Source organism: Dipodomys spectabilis, unplaced genomic scaffold (genome assembly GCF_019054845.1).
Source record: "Dipodomys spectabilis isolate Male_0828 unplaced genomic scaffold, ASM1905484v1 ptg000032l, whole genome shotgun sequence".
Classification (NCBI taxonomy): domain Eukaryota; kingdom Metazoa; phylum Chordata; class Mammalia; order Rodentia; family Heteromyidae; genus Dipodomys; species Dipodomys spectabilis.
Window position 1 is genome coordinate 13,095,286 of NW_024870709.1, and position 27,594 is coordinate 13,122,879.

Consider the following 27,594-nt stretch of genomic DNA (forward strand, 5'->3'; position numbering starts at 1 on the left):
TACTAATGTTCTTACTCAAGACTATTTGCTTACTTCATCAGGGGCTCTTAGCTCATTAAAGAACTTATGGTTTGATTTTCTTTGTTTGTTTGCTTTAGGACAAAAGAGTAAACAAAAACAGTCCAACTGACCACTTTGCTAACTCAACAAACACAACTTTGTAAAATGTAAACAGCTCTCAATGGAGGTCGAAGCTTTAGGTTAAGTAAACAACCATTATGTGACTGTTTAGTAACAATAAAATGATTAAAGTTAAACACCAGAAAAGTAAGAATCTCCTAAAAACTGAAATAACACAAAGCAAACCAACATTAAAATAGAGTAGAAATAAGCAGCAAAAGATAAGTCAGTGCTCTACAGACTCGACGGTACAACATGGTGGTCACAAAATGGAGATGACCCTTAGGCCATATTTGTTGTGAGGACATATTACTAGTGTTGTTATTGTTAATTTAGACTCATCTACCCACATTTATAATTTTAAAAGTTGTACTTAAAATGTGGGTTTATGCTTCCTCTTGAAAATAATGAAAGACATTTGAAATTTTTCTAAACTGGCAGTATATTTCATCATGGTACAACCATACCTAGAACTGCACACAAACCCTTCCTTCCTTCTGCAGACTCCAAATAGGCATTTCATTTTTCTACCATAACTATTATTAGATGGAAAGCAGAATCTCACAAATCCAATGTTGTTTATCTTACCCTCCAAGCATTGTAACTGTAGACCAGAAAGGACAGTTTTAAAGTGGTTTAGTAGGAAGCTTAGGTGAGAAGATAAATATCTAGCTTCTCAATCCATTTGAAATCTCTGGATACAGAATCTCATTACCAGCCAAACACTAAGAGAATTTCCAGATAAAACAACACATTTATTACAGAAGCCTAAAAAAATGTATTCTGAGCAAAGTATCAGATATATCAGAATTTCAAGTCATGTTTATGTTTAATAAGAAGGCAAAAGATTGCAAATGGGACCTTCTGTGCTTTAGAAAGCTAGACTGCGGACACAGAAAATAGTAAGGGATGTGTGGAGACAGTGTATTAGGGTACTACAAATGTTACAGACACAAAGAGGAAAAGTTGATATCCTAAGTAGTGTCCAAATGATATTCTAATAGGTAATAACAAAATACATCCATTTACCTGTAATTGCTATCCATACCTGCAGAGATAAATGCACAAAAACAAATGTCTTCATTTCTAAGAATCAGGTCATCACATTTATTTCATTTCATTTTTTATTTATAATTCATGGAAGCTTTTAAAAAATAAATCTTATTTTAAATAGGCAAATAATATATATGTAGATCCATATATGTGTACATATTATACATGTATAAATATATACTGTATTATATGATGGTTTCAAGCTTGCATATAATGTAAATTGCCTAAATTGAGACTATTCATATGGAAATTACTTTCATGATCTAAATATTGGATTTCAGAGCAATTATATGTATCTCTATTAAATAACCTATAAAGCAATTAGCCATTTATTATAAGTTCATTAAGCATGAGGAATTAGTACTCTTCTGTTTTGTTGTTTGATAAGTAGATGAAGAATGAACTTAATAATGTGCTTTAAAATACTACATCATAAACGAAATGGTAAAGATTATCTCTCTTACTAGATCACAGTGGCATTTCAGGTTTTCATTCACAGGCTCCTTTCTCCAATACATTCTATCTTTATGTCTATCTTTGTTATTTCTCTTATCACTCTTTGGTAATCCATCTATTCTTGGTAGATTCTCCTGCCTGAGTAAATCGACTAGACCTACCAGTCCCTCAAACATACTTCTCCTTTCTCTCAAAAGTCCAAAATACCTTTTATCTCAATATTGTCTCAATCTTATTAACATAATTCAACATATTGCTGTCTACATACATACAACTGACTTTCCTACTATAACTTCTTATACATTTTCTGGTGTATGTGACGCATTCTTTGTTTCTCTTTTTCTTTTTGTTATATTTTCATTATTTTTAAAAAGTTGTACAAAGTTGAAACAGTCTTCCAAGTACCTAATAGCAACAGATGTTGACAATTGATTAATAATATTTTTATTATTACCGTGATTTATAGTAAATGGCTTACTGATGAATAAAATAACATTTTTAAACTCCATTAAAAATGAACAAGGAACATTAAAGGAATGCAAACTGCATAGCAATGAATGCATGAAAATAAATATATTATGAGGTATATTTTAAGACAGGGTTAAAAATAGAAAAAAAAAAAAAACCTTAAGGATAAGACCCCAAGTCTCCTATCTAGGAAAGATCCACACATGATATTGATTTTCTGAGTGGTATACAGTAAGAAACTGGGAGAAGATTCTATCTTTATTTGAAGTTTGAGTCAGGTCACAACCTCAGAGAAATAGAGAAAGGAATATAAACAAATGATCCTATCTACACATTTTGAAGTGACATTTAAAAATCATTAAGTTTATCTGTAAAACATATATCTAAGAAGTTAAAAAAAGTCATAATCAGAACTTCACAATTAAAAGAGTAAAAAAAAATACAAACGCAAAAATAAAACTCCCTGAAAACCTTCTCCTGTGCAGACTGCACTATTCCTTTGGGTATCTATTATAGATTTTATTGGCAGAGATCCTGTTAATCAATGCTACATGTTTGCTTCATTTCTATCAAATCTGCCATTGAAGGATATACTTAAAAACAGATCCTAACCCAGCTTCTGCTTAATAGAATTTTATTACCAATAACATCTTGTCCATAAAAGACAATCTGTTTTCAAATCCCAAACCAAAATCTAAAATTCAGATCTTCTTTCAGGGACATTAGTGAGCTCAGAGATGCCACTTTCAACATAAGGAAAATTCGATTCACTTACACAATTTAGCTATCATATTACTATCGTACTAGCACTGCGCATGTCCTATCTCAACTTTATTCCACAAACTGAACAACATTGAGTTTCACAAGACCATGTTAGGTTTACTTATATAGTGCTTAATATCAAGGTACCATCTGTACGTGTGTGTGTGTGTGTGTGTGTGTGCGCGTGTGCGTGTTAATATGACAAACAGAAGAAAAGAACATTGAATAAGGCCCAACATAAAAATCTAATATCTTAGCCAGGTGCTGGTGCCTCACACCTTTAAACCTAGGTATTCAGGAGGCTGAGATCTAAGGATCATGGTTCAAAGCTAGCCCAGGCAGGAAAATCTATGAGAGTCCTATCTCTAAAAAACTACTCAAAAAAAAGCCAGAAGTGGTGCTGTGACTCAAGTGGTAGAGTGCTAGCCTTGAGCAAAAGAAGCTCAAGGACAGCACCAAGACCCAGAGTTCAAGCCCTAGGACCAGAAAAAAATAATCTAACATTTTAAAAGAAAACAAAAAGGGGGGCTGGGAAGGTGGCTCAGTGGTAGAGCACTTGCCTTGCATGCTCGAGGCCCTGGGTTCGATTCCTCAGCACCACATAAGAATAAAGCCGGAAGTGGTGCTGTGGCTCAAGTGGTAGAGCGCTAGCCTTGAGCTGAAGAGCTGAGGGACAGCGCCCAGGTCCAGAGTTCAGGCCCCACAACCGGACCCAAAAAAAACAAAAAGAAAACAAAAAGGAAACAAAAGATAGTGGCATATATACACAAACATTTTTAAAAAGACAACCTATTCTGTCATTTATAAGCGCTACCATCTCATCTACATGCACGTATTTTCCTGGAAGGCAGTAGTCTAGCAAATGAAGAACAGGTATGGAGATCAGACAGACCTATTCAGATCTCTACTCTACCCTACTGACTGACACATCATAATAGAGGAGCTTAACTTTTTTGAACCCTAGTCTCTGTATTGATAACCAGGGATAATAGCAACACATTCCTTTCTAACATGGTTTCTTCAAGTATTAACCAAGATAAGGCATGTTAGCACTTTGCCAGGGAGATAATAGCACTCTATAAATTATATGCTTTATCAGTCCCATTATTATTATTGGACACATTATTACTGATTCCTAGGTCCTTCAGATTCAAGGTATACAACCAAGTCCATATTGCATTGGCTCGTTCTTACTTTTTTTCATCATCATGCTTTTAAGATGGGATAAGCAGGTAGAAGTTGATAAACCATTTCTATACTACCATTTCTTTTCCTTTTTTATCATAATGAAGCTAAACAAAAGCTTTCCTTATGATAACTCTATTCAATCTGAATTCACAGAGATGAATAGCAAGAGCTCTTCTGTAAGTGCCCTTCCCATCTGCAAAAGTATTCAAATAAAGGCTTCTGCCTCTCTCCTACTTTTCTTGGAATTGTTTAGGTGTTGGCAATGCATTACTGAGTAAGTTGACTGACTTAAGAGAGTTGGAGTTGCTAATTTAATACCAGATTGCTAGGAAACTTGTGCTTCTCATCAGATAAAAGGTTTCAAAACAGATGAGTTTTCTCTCCCACGGCCTCTACAAGGCAGTTTACTTTACACAGACAACTTGCTAATTGAATGGTCTGCGGTCATGAAATCTACTTCACAAACCAAGCAACTAAAGCAATTGAAAGCTACCTAGAGGTGTGCAGTTAACACATACAAATGTGCCTTAACTCACTTTGTTATATGAGCAGCACCACAGCAGTGAAGTTTCAAAGTGATAAAGACTGCCTTTTAAATCAAGCCTGCGTAAACAAAGCTGGCCTTAGATCTGTTGAAACTAAAAACATACATCATTTTATTTTACAAGAAAAAACTACAGATAAACATACTGTTTAATCAAATTAAATGCTTATCATTATTGAATAAAAAAGAATATGATGGGATATAGATTATTTAAGTTTATACATGAAATTATGAGACACAGCTTAGCTTATTAGCATGATATATCGTGATTCACTCATTCATTGGCTCTATTTTCATTTCCTTCTGGAGCCTCTAGTGACAGAACATGTCAAAAAATCACTTACTAGACAACTCAGATCCAACCTTTGTTTCCTCATTCCATGAACTTAAGGAACACACATTAAAAATTCACTTATTTCCATAATGATTCATAAAATTATGTCCATAAATGACATGTTATGCAGAATTTCATAGTATATGAACACCGAGTGTTTTTATACTCAGTGAGTTTTTAAGTTAAACCAAGAGATTAGACATACTTCAGGTGATTTTTTTAAGTACTAAATGGATACATCTTTCAGGGTTGTTTGGTTGGTGAGAGAGAGCCTTACTATGTAGCCCAGGATGGCCTGGAACTTGCTTGGTAGTCCCAGTTGATCTGGAGCTCTGAATATTCCTGTCTCAGCCTCCCAAATGGTGGGATTCCAGGCAAGTGTGCCCATGTTTGGCTGCATGCACCAATTTTATTATCTTCAAATACCCCTTTTCTTCAAAAAACAGTAGAACTTGTAGGAAGATAGTGATAAAAACTGGATTCTCAACCAGGACCCTTGCAAAGCATTGTAGGGAAAATGATGAATTCTACAAGCCTTCCATGGCTGACTATGGGAAAAGTTATTCCTAGTTCCCAGGAGTTGTACAGAAGGGTTGAACAAAAATATATTTGAATATGATACTTTCTAAAATGTACTCTAGAGTTCTATGGAAAAGGGTGACCATGAATTTCTATGACCAGATGTGCTTTTAAAATATGTTGTCTAGTGAACTGTGTTCCACTTTACTGGAAGAACATTATCTAGGCAAAATACATTGCATTACTAGGAACCAAACTGATGTGTATGATGCATGCACATCAATGACTAGACACAGAAAGACTGCATTCTCACTTAACACAGCCACAGTGCTCTGTTGACATTTGCCTGTCCATTGAAGGTGCTTTTAACACTTCATTCAAGTGTCAAACTAAGTGGCAGTCACCAGCCTATACAATATCTTACATCAGACTCGTAATCCAAGAACACTTAATCTTCTATACATTGACTCTAAAAAATTAATTTAACAAAATAAATAACTAGGCATGGAAGACCAACACCTGTAATCCTGCCATACTCAGGACTTTGCGATTGGAGGATTAGGGTTTGAAGCCAGTCCCGGCTGGACGTTCCAGGAACATATATCCATTTAACTACTAAAAAGCTTAAAGTGGGGCTGGGACTCAGGAAGTAGAGCAATAGCTTTGAGCATAAAAACTAAGGGACAATACCCAGGCCCTGAGTTCAAGCCCAGTTGACACAATTGATAGACTGGTATACAAGATAGAGGAGAGAGAGTCAGAGACAAAAACAGAGAGACAGACAGGCAGACAGATAGACAGAAAGCCAGACACACAGAGAGTGGTAAGTAGTAGATCATCTTTTTCCAGCTCTCAACTGGGTATTTCTCTCTATGAAAAAAATCAGAAAGATATAAGGCATGTGATTCAAAATATTGCTATATGTGGAACAACACTGTCATAAGATATTTGGAAGCCAAGTAAAATCACAGAAGTGAGGAGATTTGTAGCAGCCTGAGTTTGGGCTTAAAGGAAATGAAGCTTCGCTCTTTTATGAGGCAAACAACTCTACACCTTCCAGTGTAACCCCTCTGCACAGTATTTTCACAATAAAAAAAAACTTATAAAAAAAAAAAAGAAGAGGCTCCTGACTGGGAAGAGAGAGAGGTGGGGAAGAGGGGAGGAAGAAGAGAAACAGGAACTGCGAAAGAGAAACTGAGAGAGAAATGAGAGACAGAGAACTGAGAAAATGCAGCAGAGAGACACTGAGAGTGAGAATCAGATACAGAGAAACGAGAGTACATGCACAAGTGGAGATCAAAGCTATCTTCCTTTTCATCAGCAAGACTGAAGAAAAGAGCTTACAGTGGAGGCAGAAGAGGAAAAAGAAACCATGCGAATCCACTATTGTAAAGATAGGAAGTGGTCTTTTGATCTCCACAGGATGGCAACTTTATTGGCTAGGCATAAGCTGTAGTTTCCAACCAGCTGATCAACCAGGTATTAATGCCCAACCCTTCCATGATCAGTAACCATGAAGTGAGTCATCTGTGAACAGCAATCAGGCAGAAGGCTCATCTACTGCTAAATGATCACCAGCCCTCACCTAACCCAGAGGGTAAGAGCAACCACGGGGGAAATGAGTGTCTCTCCACAGGCTCTCCTCTGACAAGTACCAATTATTTGTCTTAAGAGTCAGAGCAAACCCTTTCCTCAAGTGTGCATGAATGAGAATAGCCCTAATTTTCCAAAGCACAGCCTGGGATCTATATGCATCTCTACCTCCAGCAGACAGTGTTATGACAGACAGTCTTCTCTTTTAAGCATTTCAGTGGAACAGACAGGAAGGATCGTTTGATTGTGAAATGGTTAAATGGAAGGAATTGTCTTGTCTGGTTATCTAAAAGTTTAAAGATCTTGTTTTTAATGAGAGGAAAGATAATGACTTCCAAGTGCTCAGTCTAGTCTTGCAAACAAGATTGTACATTCTCCTTTAAAAGTAGATTCTCCTTTAGGTAGATTCTCTTTATGTAGATTCTCTTTTAGGTAGAGTCTCCTTTAGGAGTTTCAGAGTTACCTTGGTGGCTATTTGGCAGTAATCCTACCTATTCCTGAAGCTGAGATCTGAAGATTGAGGTTATGTTCAAAAACCTACCCCAGACAAGAAAGTCCATGAGGTGCTTAATCTCCGATTCACTACCAGAACAACCAGGAGTAGAGATATAGATCAAGTGTCAGAGTGCTAGTTTTAAGCAGAAAAGCTCAGAGGCAGTACCCAGGTCTTGAGTTCAAGCTCCAGGACTGATAATAACTAAACAAACAAATAAAGATGAAGTAATATTAATAGCACTATGACACAGAGTTCTTATAAGTATCAAATAAGATCACAGCGAATATTCAACCAGTGATAATCATAACTTCATAAAAGTAGATTCCCTTGTTGTGACAATTAATTTACCGCAGAATATGAGCTTTATCTCACTTTAAAAATGAAGTGACCAGCCTAAAAATTTACTAAATCTCACTTTAAAACATTCTATCACTACCTAAAACCTGTTTCACCTGTCTTTTTGTTTCATGAAATACAGTGCGATTAGTCCTTCGTGTAACTGTTACATATTGAATATCATTGTTGGTATCAATCAAAAACTCACATTTCCCAATGGCTTCTCCCTGTAGGTGGTCAGAGGTTATACTTAGATTAGCCTTCACCTGCTACAGTCTTTCATTTCCAGACAGATAAGATAGAGAGAGAGAGAGAGAGAGAGAGAGAGAGAGAGAGTGTGTGTGTGTGTGTGTGTGTGTGTGTGTGTGTGTGTGTGTGTGCGTGTGTGTGTGTGTGTGTTATTACCTTCATGGTGCCTGGAATCAAACGCAGCTCATTGAACTACCTCATCAGCCTCCTCCACATTTTAAAACTAGGCTAATTCTAGATCTACACTTCTGCTTCTAGACTATACTTCTGCTTCTACTTTCTTCTTTGCCTTTTCTTATTCTCCAATTTCTTAATTATTGCATAGATTACTATAGGCCTGAATTTTGACTGAAAAGCAACTTTGACTTCCTTCTATTTTCCCATTAAAAAATGAACCTTGCAGAGCAGTTTACATTTTTCCTATTAAGAATTAAAAATTTAGGGGCTGAGATTTAACTGAGAAGTAGACTGCTTCTGCGTTTTATCCCAGAACCACAAAAAGAAATATTTTTAAAGAAATAGATATATTGGGCTGAGAAGTTGGCTCAGTGGTAGAGTGCTTGCCTTGCATGCATGAGGCCCTGAGTTCAATTCCTCAGTACCACATAAGCAGAAAAAAGCTGGAAGTAGTGCTGTGGCTCAAGTGGTAGGGCACTGAGGGACAGTGCCCAGGCCCAGAGTTCAGCCCCCACAACTGACAAAAAAAAGAAAAAGAAAAAGAAAAAGAAACATATCTTCATTTAGTGATTTTATTGATAGATAGGATGGCTCAACCACTTAGGATATTATTAAAAGTTATTTTCCTTCCAACATTATTTCTGTTAGTCAGTTATTTTAAAATGATAGCTACAACTACAGATATGATCTAGCTAATGTAAAAAGTTAATTAAATAAGCACAATCAATGGTAGTTTGAAATGAAGCATTTTATAGCATTTAACTGGCATCAGAATATTTTATTGTCATATGAAAAATTACTCAAAATATTCAGGTAAACTTTCAGTTTCAAGACCTGTCAATCAAAAATACCTCTTGAGATAAAGGGTCTATTATCAGTAAATATTTCTTAAGATATCAAGTTTATATATTTGAAATCCACTAAGGTTTTAAGAAACAAATCAGCACTTTTTGGAATTACGAATTTTGCCAAAGACAGGAGGGATGAGGGGAGGAAGGGAGGAAAGAAAGAAAGGGAGTAGAGGCAGAGAAGTAACAGAAATAATGAAACTTACCCAAAAAAATGATCCTCTTAAGAGAGGTGTGGAGGTAAAAATACACTCCCCATTTTATTTGGAATTCACTTTCATCCTAAGCTTGAACTGAAATCTACTTCTTAGCAAGTTTTAGCAAATGGATTTGAAGAGAATGCATAGAGTTCATTTATTTTATTTTATTAAACAGGGTTACCCTTTGTGACTCCCACACCTAAAATCTAGCTCTCCATTGAAATAAATGGAAATTACACGTTAGTTAGATAAAATCAATTTAATTGTGAATGTATCAATCCAAGTTACTCAAGTGGCTGAGATCTGAGGATCATGGTTCAAAGCCAGCCTGGGAAAGAACTCATAAGTAAAGCTGTGACTCACATGGTAGAGTATTAGACTTGTGCCAGGAAAAATAGCTCAGAGACAATGTGTAGACCGTGAGTTCAAGCCCAGGAACAGAATTAGGAAAAAAGAAAAAAAGGAAAAGAAAGAAAAGAAAGGAACAGAATTAGGAAAAAAGAAAAAAAAGAAAGAAAGAAAAGAAAGAAAAAAAATAGTGAGTTTATAAAGCAATATTCACCTGTTCTCCATATTTTAATTTCACAGAAAAATATACACATTACACCATTAAATTTAAAAAAATAAAGCTACAAAAAGCAAACACTCCTACACATAACACTCAATGTCAAGTATGCCATCCACACACCAAAATGGAGTATATAATCTGTTTGAGACAAACTATAGGACTTTGTTATATTGGCAGCCAGTTTAAAAAAGAGACAGAGAGAAGCAAAGAAAAAAGCAAAGAGCACTGACAACCAATAGATGCTTTTACAGGTTAAATCTTGTTGAAAGTAACTTACCCCCTCAATACACTTTGATTTATTTAAGCTCACCACATTTCCCTTAAATACACTCCATTAACAAGTGATAGGCTGTGATCTTAAGCTCCAGGCAAGACATGAAACACAATCTTTCAAGAACTTCATTCATTCTCTGACCAGGTGTCTCCAGCACACCCAAGTTACTGGTTATAACCCTTTTAGGTCTGTAAATTTTTATTTAAATCAATAGTGTTGCTTTACAACAGCACCCTGTCATTTAATCACTCTCGCAGTCCAATACTTCACTTGCCTCCCAAGTTCAGATTCACAGCATGAGTGAAAGCTATCAGAGGAATGGTTTGAAAAAAATACTTCAATTTAAATAGCAGAAAGCACCCCACAAAGATGCCCCTTTGCCAAGACTCTGGCAAATAAAATAGATAAGCAAAAAAAGTTCAAGTTTATAAAGATCATCATTGATATAAGTAGAACTGAAATACAATAAAATAATGCAAGGAATCAGCTTGGCTCTAAGAGCCTAAATATTAACCCTCAAATATCAATCTCAAGTATGAATCCTCAAGTTTTATTTGCTAATCAGACCACTACATATGCTATAATGATCCACCCACCCATAGTTCTCCAAATGAAAACAGCATGTACATGCAGACAGGACCCATTTTCATGATATCCTATTAGGGTGCCCCTATCTTTAATCTACAGCCATGACAAAATGTCCCAGAATATACAAACTCAGCTCAAACAGTGACTAATGACTATTAATCCCCCTATCTTCAGTAATCTGCCCTTCCAGTCATTTATCACAGTGACACTTCACTTTACACACGTGAATAAACTTTAACCGGGAAGGTGAATCAACAAAACTCTGAAAGGTATCTGAAGCTGTAAATTAAACAGAGACAGAGCAAAGAGAGACAAATAGCTCAGATCTTAATGTTTCTTGATTTGCATCCATAGCTAAGGGGCGGGGTGACTGTTCAATCACTCAGATATGCAAACTCAGATGGGGAGGGGGGAAAAAGCTGTTTTATGGAAAAGAGAAGCTGGAAGTGAGGAATGGTGGCCCCAAAGAATGTTTAATGTCTGGATCCATCCTCAATATTGTATACATGAGCTCCAAGGCTGAAACTCAGTTTCTGTCTTCTTCAAAGGAATAACAGTTTAATGAATTTCTTATTGAGTTTACTTCAAATGTTCCTTGTAACTTTCTACCAGGAACCACATCTCCTGGGTTTAAATTCTTTTAAGGCGTTTTATTTGCTATCATTTAGCTGATGGGGTTTTTTTCCTTTTTATTTCTTTCTCATATTCCATTAACTATTCGGCTTAAGTAAAAATTTTTAAAAAAAAGGTCAGAGTAGAAAGGATCACCATAAACCACACAAAAAAGCTCAAAGTAACCTTCAGAATGATTTCATAATTATGTAAATGGAGGGATTGTAACCTATAAGTCCTGATGGTACTTGAAGTTGAGTGCATGACTATAAAATCCTCTGAAGTCCAGGGGAAGAGGGAGAAGGAGAGGGAGAGGGGGAAGGGGAGAGAGGGAGAGAAAGGGAGAGAAAGAGAGAGAGAGAGAGAGAGAGAGAAGGAGGAGGAAGAGGAGGAGGAGGGGGGGGAGGAAGGGAGGAAGGGAGGAAGGAGGGAGAGAGAGGTCTTTAAGGCCTGAAATAGGATCCGTGATTGAAACCAGAATCTACCAAAGGACAGACACAAAAGCAGAGTCCTGGCTCCGTTCACCTATAGTAAAAGTTCTGGAGTGTAAGAAAACTATTTCCAAGTGTGGACACAGTGCCAGTGCATACTCATATGCCAGAAGGTTCCCCTTGCAGCATCTTTCCAACACTTCACATGGAGTCTCAATACTATTTAATTAGTCCTAGAATTCCTAATTCAGCCTTCTGTTCTCCCTCGCCTCCTATGAAGACTCCCAAGCAACGAGTTCACTGTTCTCTTCCAGATACTTGCAATCGCCTGTTTTCTTTCTAAACCGTCAGTCAGTGGCTAGTTTATATCCTTCCAGGAGGAGTTATTTCCTGAAGTTTCTTCAGAATCGGATTTAATTACAGACTTCAGTTACATAAAACAACTACTAAATAACTCCTTGTGCTTGAAAGGGGAGGGGTGACTTGGGGGACCAGATTCTGGAATCCGGGGGAGTTTCTTGGTCACAAATCCTCCCGTCTCCGCGGCCTCCCCCCCCTCCCACCCCAGCCCTGCAGCTTCCCCCACCCCATTCCTGCTAGGTAGCAGCCCTTGGATAAAATTGGTTTGCACTCATCCTGGGGACCCTAGCTCACCGCCAACCACTGCCTGCTCCCCAGTCTGGGGCTCAGATCAGCTTTTGCCCCAGAGTAAACTGGGCGTGCCCTGAACTTGGCAAAAGGCAGAGATCAGAGAACGGGTTTGGGGAGGATTGGGGGAAGTTGGGGGGGATGGAGAAGAGAACCCCAAAATACGAAGTCAGGGCTTTTTCTCCTAAAAGTTCTGCAAGGCTAGAGCCCCTCGGATCTTTGAAGGGAGAGATCACCAAACCACAGCTCTGGGTTTGACTGAAAAGTGGAAAGGGGGCCCGGCGAGAAAAACCAAGGATGAAGGAAGATGTTAAGTTACCTGAACAGAGACATATTAATCCAAAGAGGTAAAAGTGAGCAGGCTCCGCGATCATTGTCCTCGGGTAGGTCCTGTGTACTGTCTCATGCCAAGGAGAAGCGAGGAGAAATGGGTCCCCAAATTTAGGAAGCCACACACCCTACACACAAAGGCTTAATATAAGCAACGCGGGTCAATCCGCCCAGAGTTTGCAGGGGCAGTTACTTGTGGACCTCTCCGGAGAGACGCTTGTCAGTGTGTCTTGGAGCCCTTTTGCCAAGGAAGAATTCCAGGGTTCGGTTTCCTGCTGCCTCCGGGGTTTCGGAGGACGCTCAGTTACTTCCAAAGCTCACCCAAAGCGAACAACAAAGAGCCGAGGCAGAGGAGCAGGAGTGCGGCTTCCTGCCTCAAATCGTCTGGCCGAGCCTCCCCGCGTGCGCCCCCACGACGTCTGCCCAGAGCCCCGCCGCGAGGGCCGGGCGGGGCGACGGCAAAGGTGGGGTGTGAAAAACAGATGCAGGAGGTCCCGAAGAAGTGCTGCTCCGTCTTAGCGGCGAGTTTAGTCCACCGCTGGGCTCTCCCGCGCTCGCTCGCGTGCCGGGCAGGCGACGGAAGTCAAAAAGGTAGCAGCAGGTCGGCCGGACCGGCGCGGGGTGACGGGGTTGCGCCCGGGTGACTCCGCGCACTGGGGGCGATCGCTGGGGCGGTGCGGCGACACAGGCTGCCTGGGCGGGTCCTTGAGCCCATCCCTTGGTGGGGAGGGAGGATGCGGAGGGCACTGGGGGAGGGGGGAGCGACTGGGGGGACAGTAACAGTCCCTCGGATTCACACGCGACCTCCGAGCACCTCCAACCCAGGCGCAGTACCCGGCATTGCCCGGCCCTGGTCCTCCTTCCACTGGGGCGCGCGCTCAACGCACCCCCTCCAAAGCACCGCCGGAGCCCAAACTTCCTAAGGGTGGCAATTGGCACCCCTGGCTTCTGGTAGCTGCAAGAGAGGGAGTCCCCGTCCCCACCCCTCCCCACCTCAAAACCTACCCCCGCCGATGGCGAGGGGCGTGGAGGATGCTCGCGGGTGGGAGCGACCCGTCACCACCGCAGCTTAGCCGAGCTCCGCCCGGAGCAGCAGAGTCTGAAGTTTCAGCTCTCACGCCGTCTCCACTCCGGCTCAATTGCTTGCGGGTTTCCCCCAACGTCCCCGAGGCTCCCAGTTTCCTCCCTCTTCCAGTCCGGCACTGGAACACTTAAAGGGGCCGCGCGATCCTCTCGGAGCCTGTGCTTAAGGTCTCCAGGTGTCTGTCAGGCAAGTTCTGCTAGTTTAGGTTTCCACCCACAAGCCAGGGTGCCCAACTGCGCCCTCAGGTGAGAATCCAACTGCTCAGGAATGGAAAAGCAAGCTAAGGAGAACTTAATCTTGTTTCTCTCGCCACCCCTCTCTCCCCTGCACCTTTCTCCAAATGGAACCTCCCAGCCAAAGACTTCAAAAAATCCTCCTGGTCCAGCTTAACCTCTTCCTTACTGCCTCTAGGAATTTGGAAGAAAGTCCCAAATGGATCCACCTTCACCTTTATCCACATTACAACATTTAAAAATAAATAAACAAATTAGAAATCGAACAATGAGCCATTAGGATAGAGGTACTGAGAGAATTATCTATATTGTAAGTGACTACTTTTACAGCATTCCTTTCCTTTTTTACTGAAGTTGTTCAAGGTGCTATAGAAAGGTTATCCAAGGAGTAGGAGATTTAGGATTAGGCCTTAGGCTGGTTTCATTACAAATCTGTAAAAGTCTCCTCTCTAACTTCATGACTCAACACTGGGGAGGCAGTTATGTATGCATAAGACATGTCGGGGTAATATTTTATCAGCCCAGTTTGCACTCATGAGATGATTTAGCCTTTCAAAAACAGTGGGCATGGTCTGCAAAGCCCACACTTGAGAGTTATTAGCCCTGTGACCACATGAATTCTCTTAACTCTGTTTACTCTGTGGGGAGTAGGACTGGGGAGGGGACAGGACTATGGAGCAAAATAGTGTGTGTGTGTGTGTGTGTGTGTGTGTGTTTGTCTTGGGGTTTGAACTCAGGCCCTGGGTGCTGTCCCTGAGCTATTGTGCTCAAGGCTAATGCTAATACATTTATGACTTTGGAGTAGTTAGATACAATTAGAGTCTCCAGAACGTTCCTTCCAGAGCTGGTTTGAACTGAGATCTGATGATCTCAACTTCCTGAGTAGCTAGAATTAAAGTTATGAGCCAACAAGTGCCCAGTACAATTTAGGATTTGGGGGAGTTTTTTGTTGTTGTTGTTGTTGTTTTGGTCCTGTTGCTTGAACTCACGGCCTAGGGGCTGTCACTGAGCTTTTAAACTCCAGGCTTAGCTCTCTTACCACTTTGAGACACAGCTCCATTTGCAGTTTTCTGGAGGTTAATTGGAGGTAAGAGTCTCAGGAACATTCCTCCTGATTAGCTAGGGTTACAGCTGTGAGCCACTGGGGCCCTGTTCAAAGTATGGTTTTAAAAAGAAAATAAAACAAATCTGGAACATCTGACAATCTTTCACTCACTTTGCATTCTATTAAATAAGACAAAAATGGACAAATACACATGCGAAAAGCTTAGCAAATGGAAGATATTGGCAACTTAGAGTAATTCTTTTTATTATTATTTTCCATTCATCAACAAGTTGCTATTTATATATAATAACTATCAAATAATTATGTAATATCTTTGCTTCCAAAAGGGAGGATGTTAATCTTTTTCATACTTTCTTTTTTTTTTTAGGGGGGAGGGGGAACCAGTGGGGAGAGGGGCAGTCCTGAGGATTGGACTCAAGGCTCCTGTACTGTCTCTAATCTTTTTGTTGTTGTTCAAGGCTCATGCTCTACCACTTGGGCCAGGGTTTCACTTCCAGCTTTTTTTTTTTAGTGGTTAATTTGAATGTAAAAGTCTCTCTTGCTTATCTGCCTAGGCTGGCTTTGAACCTCAATCCTCAGATCTTAGCCTTATGATAGGATTGCAGGAGTGAGCCACCAGTGCCAAGCTGAAATTTTGTCTATATACTCAGGACTTCTCTGTATTTTCTTCTTTAAAGTTAGTGCATTTATTACTTGATTTTAAAAGTCAAAATGTAAAAGCATGGTGTACATTCATTTGCTCACTTCTGGGTACAGTCAATAACCTCAGAGCCATGTTCTATGGAAAGAAAGTCTGGCTAACAGCACCTATCTTTGAAAGTGAAAGATAGTTAATCCTGAGAAGGCTGACTGAAAATTCAGTAAACAGGCTGGAGATAAGAACTCAAAGACTCCAACCAGAATCTTTTCAGCAATAAAGACAAGAATGTGCAGCAAATGCTGAAAGACCCAGGTTGGTTGAGTTTTGCTGGAAGGATATTTAGTGAGAAGTATAGAATACAAGTTTTTTTAGTAAGCTTTTTTTTAAATTGTGAATCTACTTGTTTGGGCTAAAATGTGCTTTTAAAATAAGCTTACTCAGTAATAGGAAATAAATAAGCTAAAGTATAGTGAGAAAGAGCAAGAGAGAAAAAACTTTAAATTCTCCTATCATTTAAATGGATTTAAATTTAGAAATTATCCTTCGTACTGGATATATGCTTCATATATACTGCTAGTATATGCTAGTCTATACTCAGTCCAAAAATATATACTTGTTGAATGGAAGCCATATTAATACTTGTGTTTATTTCCCAACTTGAGCAAACCACAATCACCCAATCCCCTTGTTTCCAACCCTAGAGTTAAAATGACTTCGGACAAACACATTAATTACAGGTCAGGACCTAACTTTTAGCCACTCCCCTTGTCAAGATTTTCATCAGTGTTGAGTATCACCATCACTTGTGTGGCTTGTTTCTTTCTCCCAGATTCTCCGAAGGGTACCTGTATTTTCTCCTGTCAATTATGTCAGTAAATTTGGAATCTGAAGATTTCTACTCAGCAGAAAATCTGGAAATCTTGCATAACAAGTGAAAGTCAACCTACCAAAGAATTTTCATAATTTTTTTATTTCATACTCTAGCTTTTGTCCATGCCAACAACTTCTTTTTCTTTTTGTTTGGGTTTGGTTTTGTTTTTGTTAGCTGTGGGCTTTGAACTCTGGGCCTGGGCACGGTCCCTGAACTCTTCAGCTCAGGGCTAGCACTTGAGCCACAGGACCACTTCCAGTTTTCTGATGGTTAATTGGAGATAAGAGTCTCAGAGACTTTACTGCCTAGGCTCGCTTTGAACCATGATCCTCAGGTCTCAGCCTTCTGGATAGCTAGAATTACAGGTATGAGGCACTGGCACCTGGCCCATGCCAACAAAGTCTCATGGAACAACTTCTTCAAGTAAGTAAATAGTGCTGATAGTGAAAGATGCAAATGTAATCCTATGCTCTCAGCCCCAAAATATCTTACTACAGGGAACTACTCACTGAGTAAAACAGACTAGAGTTGAATATCTGAACTGTAAGAGCAGAGCCATTGGAGGTAAAATGAGTTTAGAACATTCTTGGAGACAGGCTTATCATAGCTTGCCACTGACCATTAAATTAGCTAGAATCATATATAAACCATTCAATATGTCTCTCTGAGTGTGTGAAAATGTAAATATGTATAATTGGTAGGAAACATATTCAAGTCAGGTCTTCTGGCAACTAAGGCATGAATAACAGAACTAGATTCAGATAGCTGGAAGACAAGGACCTACTGAAGGAGAAAGTGTCATTATTTGCACTCAGAACGTTAAGTCAATCACAATGACCAGGATGAGTGGTACATTTTACAGTTCCATTTACAGACTTCTGATCACATTTTTACAGTCAATGAAATTCAGATTTCCTAGGTGTAGTAATAGTCTCATGAATAGAGATGTTTTCAATGGGCAAAATTCGAAAGTAGTAGTGACCTCTTTTTTTGGTTGCTCTTAGTGGGTTTTATCTTTTCAAGAAAAGAGAAAATGCAGGAACAAAATTCCAAGGGAACGTCTCTTCAGGGATCCCAGATGAGACTTCTTTAGGTGAGGAGGAGCAGAATAGAGTTCCTAAGGAAACTACAAACCAGACATCTGCCTGTCTTCCAACAGAGCCTGGAATACAAGCCACAGGTCCCAGCAGATTTGGTGAACAGCTCTATCAAGTAGTACACAGTATGGCTATGCTAAAAATCTCTGAGATACCACTCCTTAGGGTACAACAGCTAGTTTAGCAATTTTTACACCCAATTGTCGGATAATCTGTACAATTTTGATATTAATGGCCTAAAATAAACATTTGAAAGTTTTCTCAAGTGTAAGGATATGCATCCCATATCAGAGAGGCTTACAAAAAAACTGATTCTATTTGGTGTCTTTCAGAGGTAGGGGGCACATTTTTAACAACATACTTTTGGTTTGGGGGGCTTTATTTTTTGTCCCTTCAGAACAGGTAATGACTTGCTCCAAACCAGAAAACCAATGGCACAAAGATTCCTTGGGTTATTTATCTTCATTTAGTTAACTATTTAAGTCATTGTCCATGAGGACAGTACTCTCAGCACAGAGTTTTATAGAGCCTCATCTGTCTCACCTAATCATGTACTTCAGCCCCGGTGAGACCTTCTTAGGCTTATTAGAAAACATAAACTAGGTGCACTGAACTTCTCTATGAAATTGGGTTTTCTCGGCATGCCTTTAGTGTCTCAGAGTTTTGGGGACTTTGTAGATATTCAAAAAACAAGGACTGTTTCACTGAACTTTCTTTGATATGACCTTGGGATGTTAAGTACCAGCAACAAAGACTTGTTAGAATTTATACCTTTAATGTTAACAGAGGGTTAGTTTTTGAAGATAGCAAAAGAGGACACAGAGAGGTAGCATTACTTGGGGGCACAGTTTGGGGCCTTCTAAAACATTATCTAGTTCTCACTAAATTTTGCTAGCCTAATTTGAAGATTAGGTTAGGAAAATAAATGATTAACTCTTAAGTTCCATGGCTCAGAAGCCATGGAGCTTATATTTGAACTCAACTTGTTTTAAAACAAAGTCCACGGTAGGACAGGCTTGGGAAAATTCAAATTCACCATATTTAAGGGTTTTCCAATGTCTTTAATGTGCACCTAAGCATTGTGAGTTTTTAAGGGAGGATGTATTTGAGAAAACTTGGGTTTTTCAGTAAACAAGTCTGTCTATTGCTTACTGTTATTGTGACATTATCTCTCTAATGACCCACACCTGGAAATTAACTGCATATGGTAATATGGCATTACTTGGCAGAAAATATGTGAGAAAATGAGCAATGTAGCTTTATTTTTTGAGAAAGACCATACATTGAATAAATTGTAATTGTGAGTTGTTTTTGTAAAGTAGTGTAACCAGAAGGATTTTGTTAATCCAAGTCAGATCAAGTCTCTCCTTTCCAAACCATCCAGTGGTTTCTCATCCCATTTGAAGGAAGAGAGTGTGTATGTTTGAAGAGCTCTGCAAGGTGTAATCTAAGCTGGTCCCCATCATTTCTGACAGCATCTCCTCCTATGTTCCTTCGCCTTTAGCTTAGTTTGTTTTGCCACCATCATCTTGATGCTGTCACTAAAAGAAATTGAATGACCATCTGCCTCTGGGATTTTTTACATTGCTTTATGCAAATTCATATTCCCATCTATCTGAAAATGTACACTCTCTTTTTTGTTAGGTTTTTAATATTAATACTTCTCTGAGACATTCTTTCTGGACACTCTTCAACATTAAATCATGACCAAACACTTTGTATACACAAATGTATGCTTTGTTAAGCTTTTTGTTTTTTGTCACCAATGTTCATATTCCCATCCAGTGGACTAACATATTTCCATTTCCCCATTATTTCTATTGGCTGCCTCTCACCTCTAAGAATATTACATGAGTCCTGTGATTTTTGACTATTCGGGTTACTTTTATTTCCAGCATCCTAACAGTGAATGGATCCTAGTGGGTACTCAGATATGTATTGAATTGTATGGTATAATGAATGATTTATAATTTACTACCTATGTATACATATTTAGGAAGAAAATTCTTTTCCAATAAACTTATTTCTATAGTTGTAAATTTTGTTGTTTTCCTATCTAGAGTTCAATCATTTGTGAACTAGCAGAGAGCTAGCAACGTTTATCATTCACTGTCTCTGTGAACTTCTACAAATTCCAAATTAAGGTTCATGTCAAATACACTTTTGCATACTTTGTGTTAGGCTGTTTAGAAACAAAGAGATCAAAATCACAGGTGAACTTAAAGTACATAAAATTCAATCTAGAAACTGCCTTCATGAATGTGTTCTAACATGAAAAAGGAAGATTTTGGCTTTCCCCACAACACCTTCTTGAGTGGTGTCTTACTTATAAAACACTATTGAATTATTAAAGAAGACTTCTTCTCACTGTAAAAGCTTAGACAGAAATCCTGAATCAAGATTCTCTGCCTTTAGAATACCTGTGTTATTAAGCCCAGAATAAGATGATATTATTGCATCGTGAATTTATAAATGTCTGACTCACATCTAGGCATTTATGGACCAAATTTTGGATTTGTTTGCTTCTTTGTGGCATTATAGTCAACATGTAGCCTTAGATCTGGAGATAACATTCTAAGGACATTATGTATTAGAATTCATTTAATTCTTTGGGGCTGGGAAAGTGGCTCAGTGGTTGAGTGCTTGTCTTGCATGCATGAGGCCCTGGGTTCGATTCCTCAGCACCACATAAACAAAAGGAAAAAAGCCAGAAGTGGCGCTGTGGCTCAAGTGGTAGAGCACTAGCCTTGAGCTGAAGACCTGAGGGACAACACCCAGGTCCATCGTTCAGGCCCCACAACTGGACCCCCCAAAAAAAGAATTCATTCAATCCTCAAGGGAAAAAATACTTTCAGGTCAGTTGCATTATTTTTTCATTTTCTAACCCCTTCCTCTGAAAAAACAAAACAAAACATAAAACAAAAGCCAGAATGCTCAGCTGGTCTATGGCTGAGCTTAGATTTGAATCTTTACTCTCTGGATCCAAATCATTGACTTTTATCTATACCACAGACAGCTGTGCACAAATAACAGTACTGCAAGGCTATTTTCACTTTTTCAGTTCTAGGACAGATGTGAATACGTTTTGGGTTGTTTTGTTTAAAGATGTCATTTCATTTTGGGATTCAGTACAAGACAGTGGCTCTTAAGTATATTTGTTTGTAGTTCCATATAGAAATTTAAAGTATAAATCTTCTTTATGTTCAAAGTGTTCAAAGTGGTATTATGCATTGTTAAAATGAAATGAGATAGCTTGAAAAAATACAGAGTGGAATTTGTTAAGACATATTGGAAAACATCAGAATGTGTATATCTATAACTTTCCACTGGATTTTGCTGCCTTTTGGTTTCTTACTTTCTTGTTTATCTAGAACCAAGCTTATACCATTCTAACCATGATTTAAAATTCTCTTAAATTGGGATCATAGTTAACAGCTGCATGGCTGAATGCTCTCCTCTATAGCTTGCAATCTGAACACAAACTCTTTTGTAAGTCATTTACATTATGTGTAATTCTGCAGATGTGTTTTGCAAAACTGTTTAATGTTCCTGGATTTCTATTGCTTTTTAAAAGAATCTTTTCAGGAAATGCTTATAGGATTGAGGTGCATATGTGGGGATTTATGTCTTAATTTCAATATTCATTGTGTTTAGTCCCATCTGCTGGTTCATGTATTCTGAATATTTTTACGTAGATTCTAACAGTTATTTTAACGAATTCCTTGAAGAAGTATTATGTTGAGTTGAAAACATCTTTACATGTACCACGGTTCAGTTCTGAGGTTATTTTCTGGGTTAGTAAATAAGCCTAAATATTAAATGTTACATTTCATGAAAAAAGAATATCCAGGTTTATCATAAATAATACTAATTAATTAAAATATAATATCCTAGATAATTTGAAAGTGATTTAGTTTCACAGCCTATTAATGTATTTTCTTGTATGGCTTCTGGAAAAACTGTTTCACATTTAGAAAGCTAAATTGGGGCTTTGGGATTTAGTAGCTGCTTGATTGACTGAAGACCAGATTCTAAATATGGAGGGTGTTTGTTCTTGTAGATAAATACTGAATCTGAATCCTACAATTGTCACTGAGCAACAAACTGCTGCTGAAAATTGACATGAAATGTAAACCCACTGTCTTAACAACAAGGATAATTATATATTTTCCCAAGAGTTTAACCACCCCCTCCCTGTATCCTGGCCACATTCCAGAAAGAAAGCGTCCAATTCCATTATTCTAACCAAAAGTCTTTGTTGATTGGATCTAATCTCATCTTCTCAATTTCCTATCACGAAATACGACTTTAAAGCTACTTCATTACACCTAGAAGATAGAATTTCCCTAGTTCAATAACTACCTTATCGTGCTTATGTTTCATTAGGAGTATCTTTGAAACAAAGCAGATACTAAAACTAAAAGTTAATAAAATAACTTTATTTCCAGAAATATCATTTAAAAATTATCCTACTTATAGAAAGATATTACTTTATACAAAATATTTTAACTACAAAGTAAATATTGTTTTATTAATTTATTTTTACATTTAGCCAAAAATTATATGCTAAAAGAATTATAGTTTGAATTCCTGTTTTTACATGTAAATTGAGCCTAGTGAAAGTTTATTTTTTTTCTCACAACAAGAGTAATATACTTAAAAACATTTGGTAAAAACAGAAAAGAAATAGACCTTTATAATTCTTTCAGATATGATCATATATACAATCGTCTTTTTTGTTTGTCATTTAAAAATCCTTGTTCATCTACATTTTTCCTCTTACAATGTGGAATACTGGTATGAATAGGTGGGGGTTGTAGCCCAGTGTATGAACTCCTACCTTTCATGAGCGTTCAATCCACAGCACCACTTCCCCCCCCCCCCTCCCTCCTTGCTCTTCAGCTCAAAGCAAGCACTCTACTGCTTGAGCCACAGCACCACTTCCCGTTTTCTAGTGGTTTATTGGAGATAAGAGTCTCATGGACTTCTCTGCTTGGGCTGGCTTTGAGCCATGATCCTCAGATCTCAGCCTCCTCAGTAGCTAGAATTATAGGCATGAGCCACCTGCACCCGGCTAAAACTCAGATTTTTATCTAGAAAATATGTCTGTCTTATACAATTGTAACTTCTGTCAATTCTATTTAACACATACTGAAATGCACTGAACATTAAGCAGGATCAAGTCAACCAACTGGGCTATCTACTACACTGAATTTTCTGTTGGTTTTCCCTTTAATATTTTGAAACAATATCACAAAAAGTATTAGTTAATATAAAGTTTACAAAGTCTATGTTATGTTGTTGTTTTTCGATGGTCCTGGGATTTGAACTCAGGTTTTTTGACCAATACACACACACACACACACACACACACACACACTTCTGAGAACAGCATTAAATGTGTTTTCCAGGAGGAAGTTATGTGATGAATGTAAGAAAACATTGAAATTTGCCTTTTATCCCAGATTTTTCCTAATTCTCAGATCAAGATCTCATGCTCACAAAAGGTACCTAGACCTGCCCTTTCCATTCTTACCCAACAGGACAGGTTTCTGGGTAAAATGTTTCTAGAACAACTTTTACTATCTCTCCATAGCACTAGTCACAATTACTACAAAATAAATCTTTTAATCTGGTTTCTTTGTAAGTCTTGTATACATTTTTTTTCAAATTAAAGGTTTTGTGCTAACAATTCTGTGTAATATACTAAGGTTTGAAGCCTATCAAGGAAGAATGAGAAATCCTAAACAGATTGCAGATAAAAGGGCTGTGGCTCAAGTGGTAGGAGTGCCAGCCTTGAGCACAAAAGATCAGGGACATGCCCAAGCCCACAGATCAACAGTCACAACTACTCATAACACAAAAACAAAAACAAGTAAAAAAAGAGTCTCAAAATAGATTCTCTCACAGTGTCAGAACAAATAAATACAATTCTAAGGTAAGCAGGATGTATTGATATATAACAAACATGTTTTGGTTTCTAAAACAAAAAAAGATAACTCCCACAGTCCAAAAATTATTGTATAAATGTATAAATTAGAAAATATTACTGGGCATGGATGTCTCATACCTGTGATCCTCTCTACTTAGGAGGCTGAGATCTGAGGATTACAGTTCAAAATCTGAAGGGAAGTCTTTGAGACTCTTATCTCCAATTAACCACCAGAAAACCTGAAGTGTCAGAGTGGCTCAAAGTGGTAGAGGGCTAGCCTTGAGCAAGATATATGTATGTATGTATATATACACACACATATATATATATATACACACACACACACACATATATATATGCCCATGTAATTGTAACTCCTCTGTACTGTATTCTCACAATAAAAAAAGTCTATTACTACTTCTCTACTCTTTCCCCCCCAATATATATATATATATATATATATATATATATATAACTATTCCTTTGGATTTTCTTACATGTTTGGAGATATACAACTTGGTTTATGAAGTGTACAAAGGCAAAATTTACAGAAGAGGAGATACTTTAAAGTATCATCTAAGGAGCTTTCTAAATGCTTGTCTACTTAGGGATAGGTGAAAACAATAACTTTAAGAAGGAAAGAATCATCAAATAAATGAGGATAATAGCTTATTACAGTGACATACATTGAATTAACTGTTTAGAATGCATAGTAATATAAAATATCTTAAGTACCAATTTAACCTTGAGATCAAATATAGCTACTTTAATCAGATTTTTCTAAAGACAGTGACGTGAACATCTTCCCAACTTTTTACAAGTGATTTCTTAGTCCATTAAAAATTATTTTAAACAGTAAATAATAATTATTGATCTAAAATAACAATCTCAGAATAGAAAATATTTAGCTGCAAATCTTTTATTTGCAAAAATATGAATGACTGGTGTTTTGGCTCAAAGATATTTTTCCTACCCTGCTACTACAAAATGGATAAGAGAGTCCCTTTGTAGGGGTTTCTTCACAAAAACAGAGAATTTGTACTTTGACTTTTCCTTCAAAGACTGATTCACATTTAGCATTAGGCTACTGTATACTTAACTATGTGTTCCCTAGAATTTGATGATAAATTCACTACTGTTACAATTTTTTATCAAAAATAAAGGTTTAAACTCTAGGTACTTTTGCAAACACAAGGTGCTTTACTAAAGTACATTTTAGAAAACACAAAAAGATAACAAGTGTCTAATTTGTTTGTATGTTTTTCTAAAGAAAATCCTTCTATGATGTTTCAATTGGCAGAGGGTGATTAGTCCACAATGTTCTATTGCCCTCTGCTGGCCAAAATATAAAGACTTTCCTGCTACCTGATTGTATGGTGTGTCTACCTTAGAAAACTAACTGGGGAAAATAAAAATACAGCTCAAAATGAGGAAACAATGTATTCGAGTGTTAGAAAATTTAAATTTTGATTTTTAAAACGTCACAATGTTCCAAAACTATCCTATTGTATTCATTCTCAGTCTTTCTATTAGCTAAACATTCTGATCATAATTGTAAACTCTCACTTATTCAAGATATCATTGTTTCATAAGTTCAAAGTGTCTAGATAATCTTCATAATTTTCAATAAGACATGTATGGCAGTGTAATTGCTAGCACATCTGTGAAATATTTTATAATAATACTAAGGCACAACAATGTGAGTACAACTCACTTTTAAAGCATCTTATAAACTAATTTAAGAAATGTTCTAGACAAATTTTAGTAAAAGTTGAAGATTTTTTTTTTCTTTTTTTTGCTAGTCCTGGTCTTGAACTCAGGGTCTGGGCACTGTCTCTGAGCTTCTTTTGTTTAAAGCTAGCACTCTACCACTTGGAGCCACAGCACCACTTCCAGTTTTTTCTTCTGTTTATGTCATACTGTTTATGGAACCCAGGGCGTCATGCATGCTAGGCAAGCCACATTCCAGGCCCTTTAAAGTATTCTTTATGCAATATTCACATCTCACTGAAGAACAGGGAGCATTGTGTATAATACTGTATAAATTTATTTATAAAATAACACTGATGCTGGATGCGAGTGAGGCTGAGATCTGACAATCAAGTTTCAAAGCCAGCTCAGGCAGGAAAAGCCATAAAACCCTTATCTAGAATAAACAGCTGTGGCTCAAGTGGTAGAGGGCTAGCCTTGAGCTGAAGAGCTGAGGCACATTGCTCAGGCCCACAGTTTAAGCCCCATCACTGACAAAAAAACAAAAAACAAAACCAACAACAACAAAACACTGATAATATCCCAAGAAACAAAATACACAGTGATAAAGCTACCTAATTTCATTTAAACATTGAATTCTGTTTTAATGAGCAATGACATTTATTTCAAGGACATTTCTAGGCTGTAACCTGACCACCCATTATGAAAGAGGCAGCTGTATGTATGTATGTATGTATGTATGTATGTATTTTTGTGACAGTGCTTGAAATCAAGGCCTGGGCAATGTACTTAATCTTTCTTTTTTGTTCAAGGCTAGCCCTCTACAACTTGAGCTACAGTGACACTTCTGGCTTTTTCTTTTTTGGGTCCGGTCGTAGGGCCTGAACTCAGGGCCTGGGCGCTGTCCCTCAGCTCTTCAGCTCAAGGCTAGCACTCTACCACTTGAGCCACAGCACCACTTCCAGCTTTTTTTGCTTATGTGGTGCCGAGGAATCGAACCCAGGGCCTCATGCATGCAAGGCAAGCGCTCCACCACTGAGTCACCTTCCCAGCCCACTTCTGGCTTTTTCTCACTGGAGAGTACAGTCTCAGAGACTTCCCTGCTTGGGCTGGCTTTGTACCCCATTCCTCAGATCTTAGCTTTCTGAGTAATTAGGGTTCCAGGTGTGAGCCACCGGTGCCTGGCTGAGGCAAACTTTTATGTGGTTACCTTACTGTTTTTCTAAACTAGTAGAATTAAAAAGTTGGAGCCAACTTGAAAAAGAAGCCAACTAACATTTTGGAATTTTATCTGATACTTTAAATAATTTCTCCCAGATGAAAAATAGTTTCAACAATCTGGTTTTTTTTCTTTTTTTAACATTTTTTTCTTGGGTTCTACCTTCCCATTCCATTTCAGAACCAGGTTTTCTGGTCATTCAAGAGGGTACTTTCTCCCATAGTTTCCCTGGAAAAACAACTCTTCATCTGTTTAATTTGTTAAGGTTTTCTGGAGCAAGTAATACTTTAGGATTTATGCTGTCTTTGATCTAGATCATAGTAAGACCTTAAACTTTCTAAAATGCATTTTCAGCTCAATCTGTGAGTCACTTTTCTATTAACTGAAAGAACAAAATATGACCCTAGAAAATATTATTGTAAGAATAAGATGGATAATAGTTTGTATTACTTCCCAGTTCACAAGTGAAATAAAAAATGGTTCACTGAATTAAATAGTCTTTATGAAAAAATCTTTATTCCTTCCTTTGTTGGACAAAAGTATACTCCCTAATCACCTGCCCTGTCTTCCATTCTCATAGAGAAAGTCAGGGGAATCCAGGTTCTAATTGAATTACATACTCATCCAAAAGCACAGAAACAATGGGATGCAGTGATACTCACAAGACACTCTGTTGAAAATGAACTATACAACTTGGGGGGTCAGGAAGAAAAAAACTGGGAGAAAAGGAGTAACGAGGTAACATTGTTCAAAAACAATGTTCAAAAACCTGACTTATGTATTTGTAACCCTTGTGTATATCACCTTTACAATAAAAATAAAAATAAATGATTGTTTATCTTAAAGAATCTTTGTAAAAGATAATTTCATCTTTATCCAAATATCAGCTGTGGATGACAAACCTTTTCTCCTATGTAATGGAGAAAAGCTAAAGCCATTTCCTCTAAT

The 27,594-nt window shown here is 37.9% G+C and overlaps 1 protein-coding gene and 1 pseudogene across 1 annotated transcript in view; one reads left to right on the plus strand and one right to left on the minus strand.

Moving 5' to 3' along the window:
• The window catches only part of Robo1 (roundabout guidance receptor 1), a 378,600-nt gene extending 365,378 nt beyond the window's left edge, over window positions 1-13,222 (minus strand). Inside the window, exon 1 of the mRNA XM_042676939.1 lies at window positions 12,784-13,222. Coding sequence (XP_042532873.1) covers window positions 12,784-12,838 — 55 coding nt within the window. The 5' untranslated portion in view covers window positions 12,839-13,222. The remainder of the gene's footprint in view (window positions 1-12,783) is intronic.
• A 604-nt stretch (window positions 13,223-13,826) lies between these two features.
• The window catches only part of LOC122105490, a 78,219-nt pseudogene continuing 64,451 nt past the window's right edge, over window positions 13,827-27,594 (plus strand).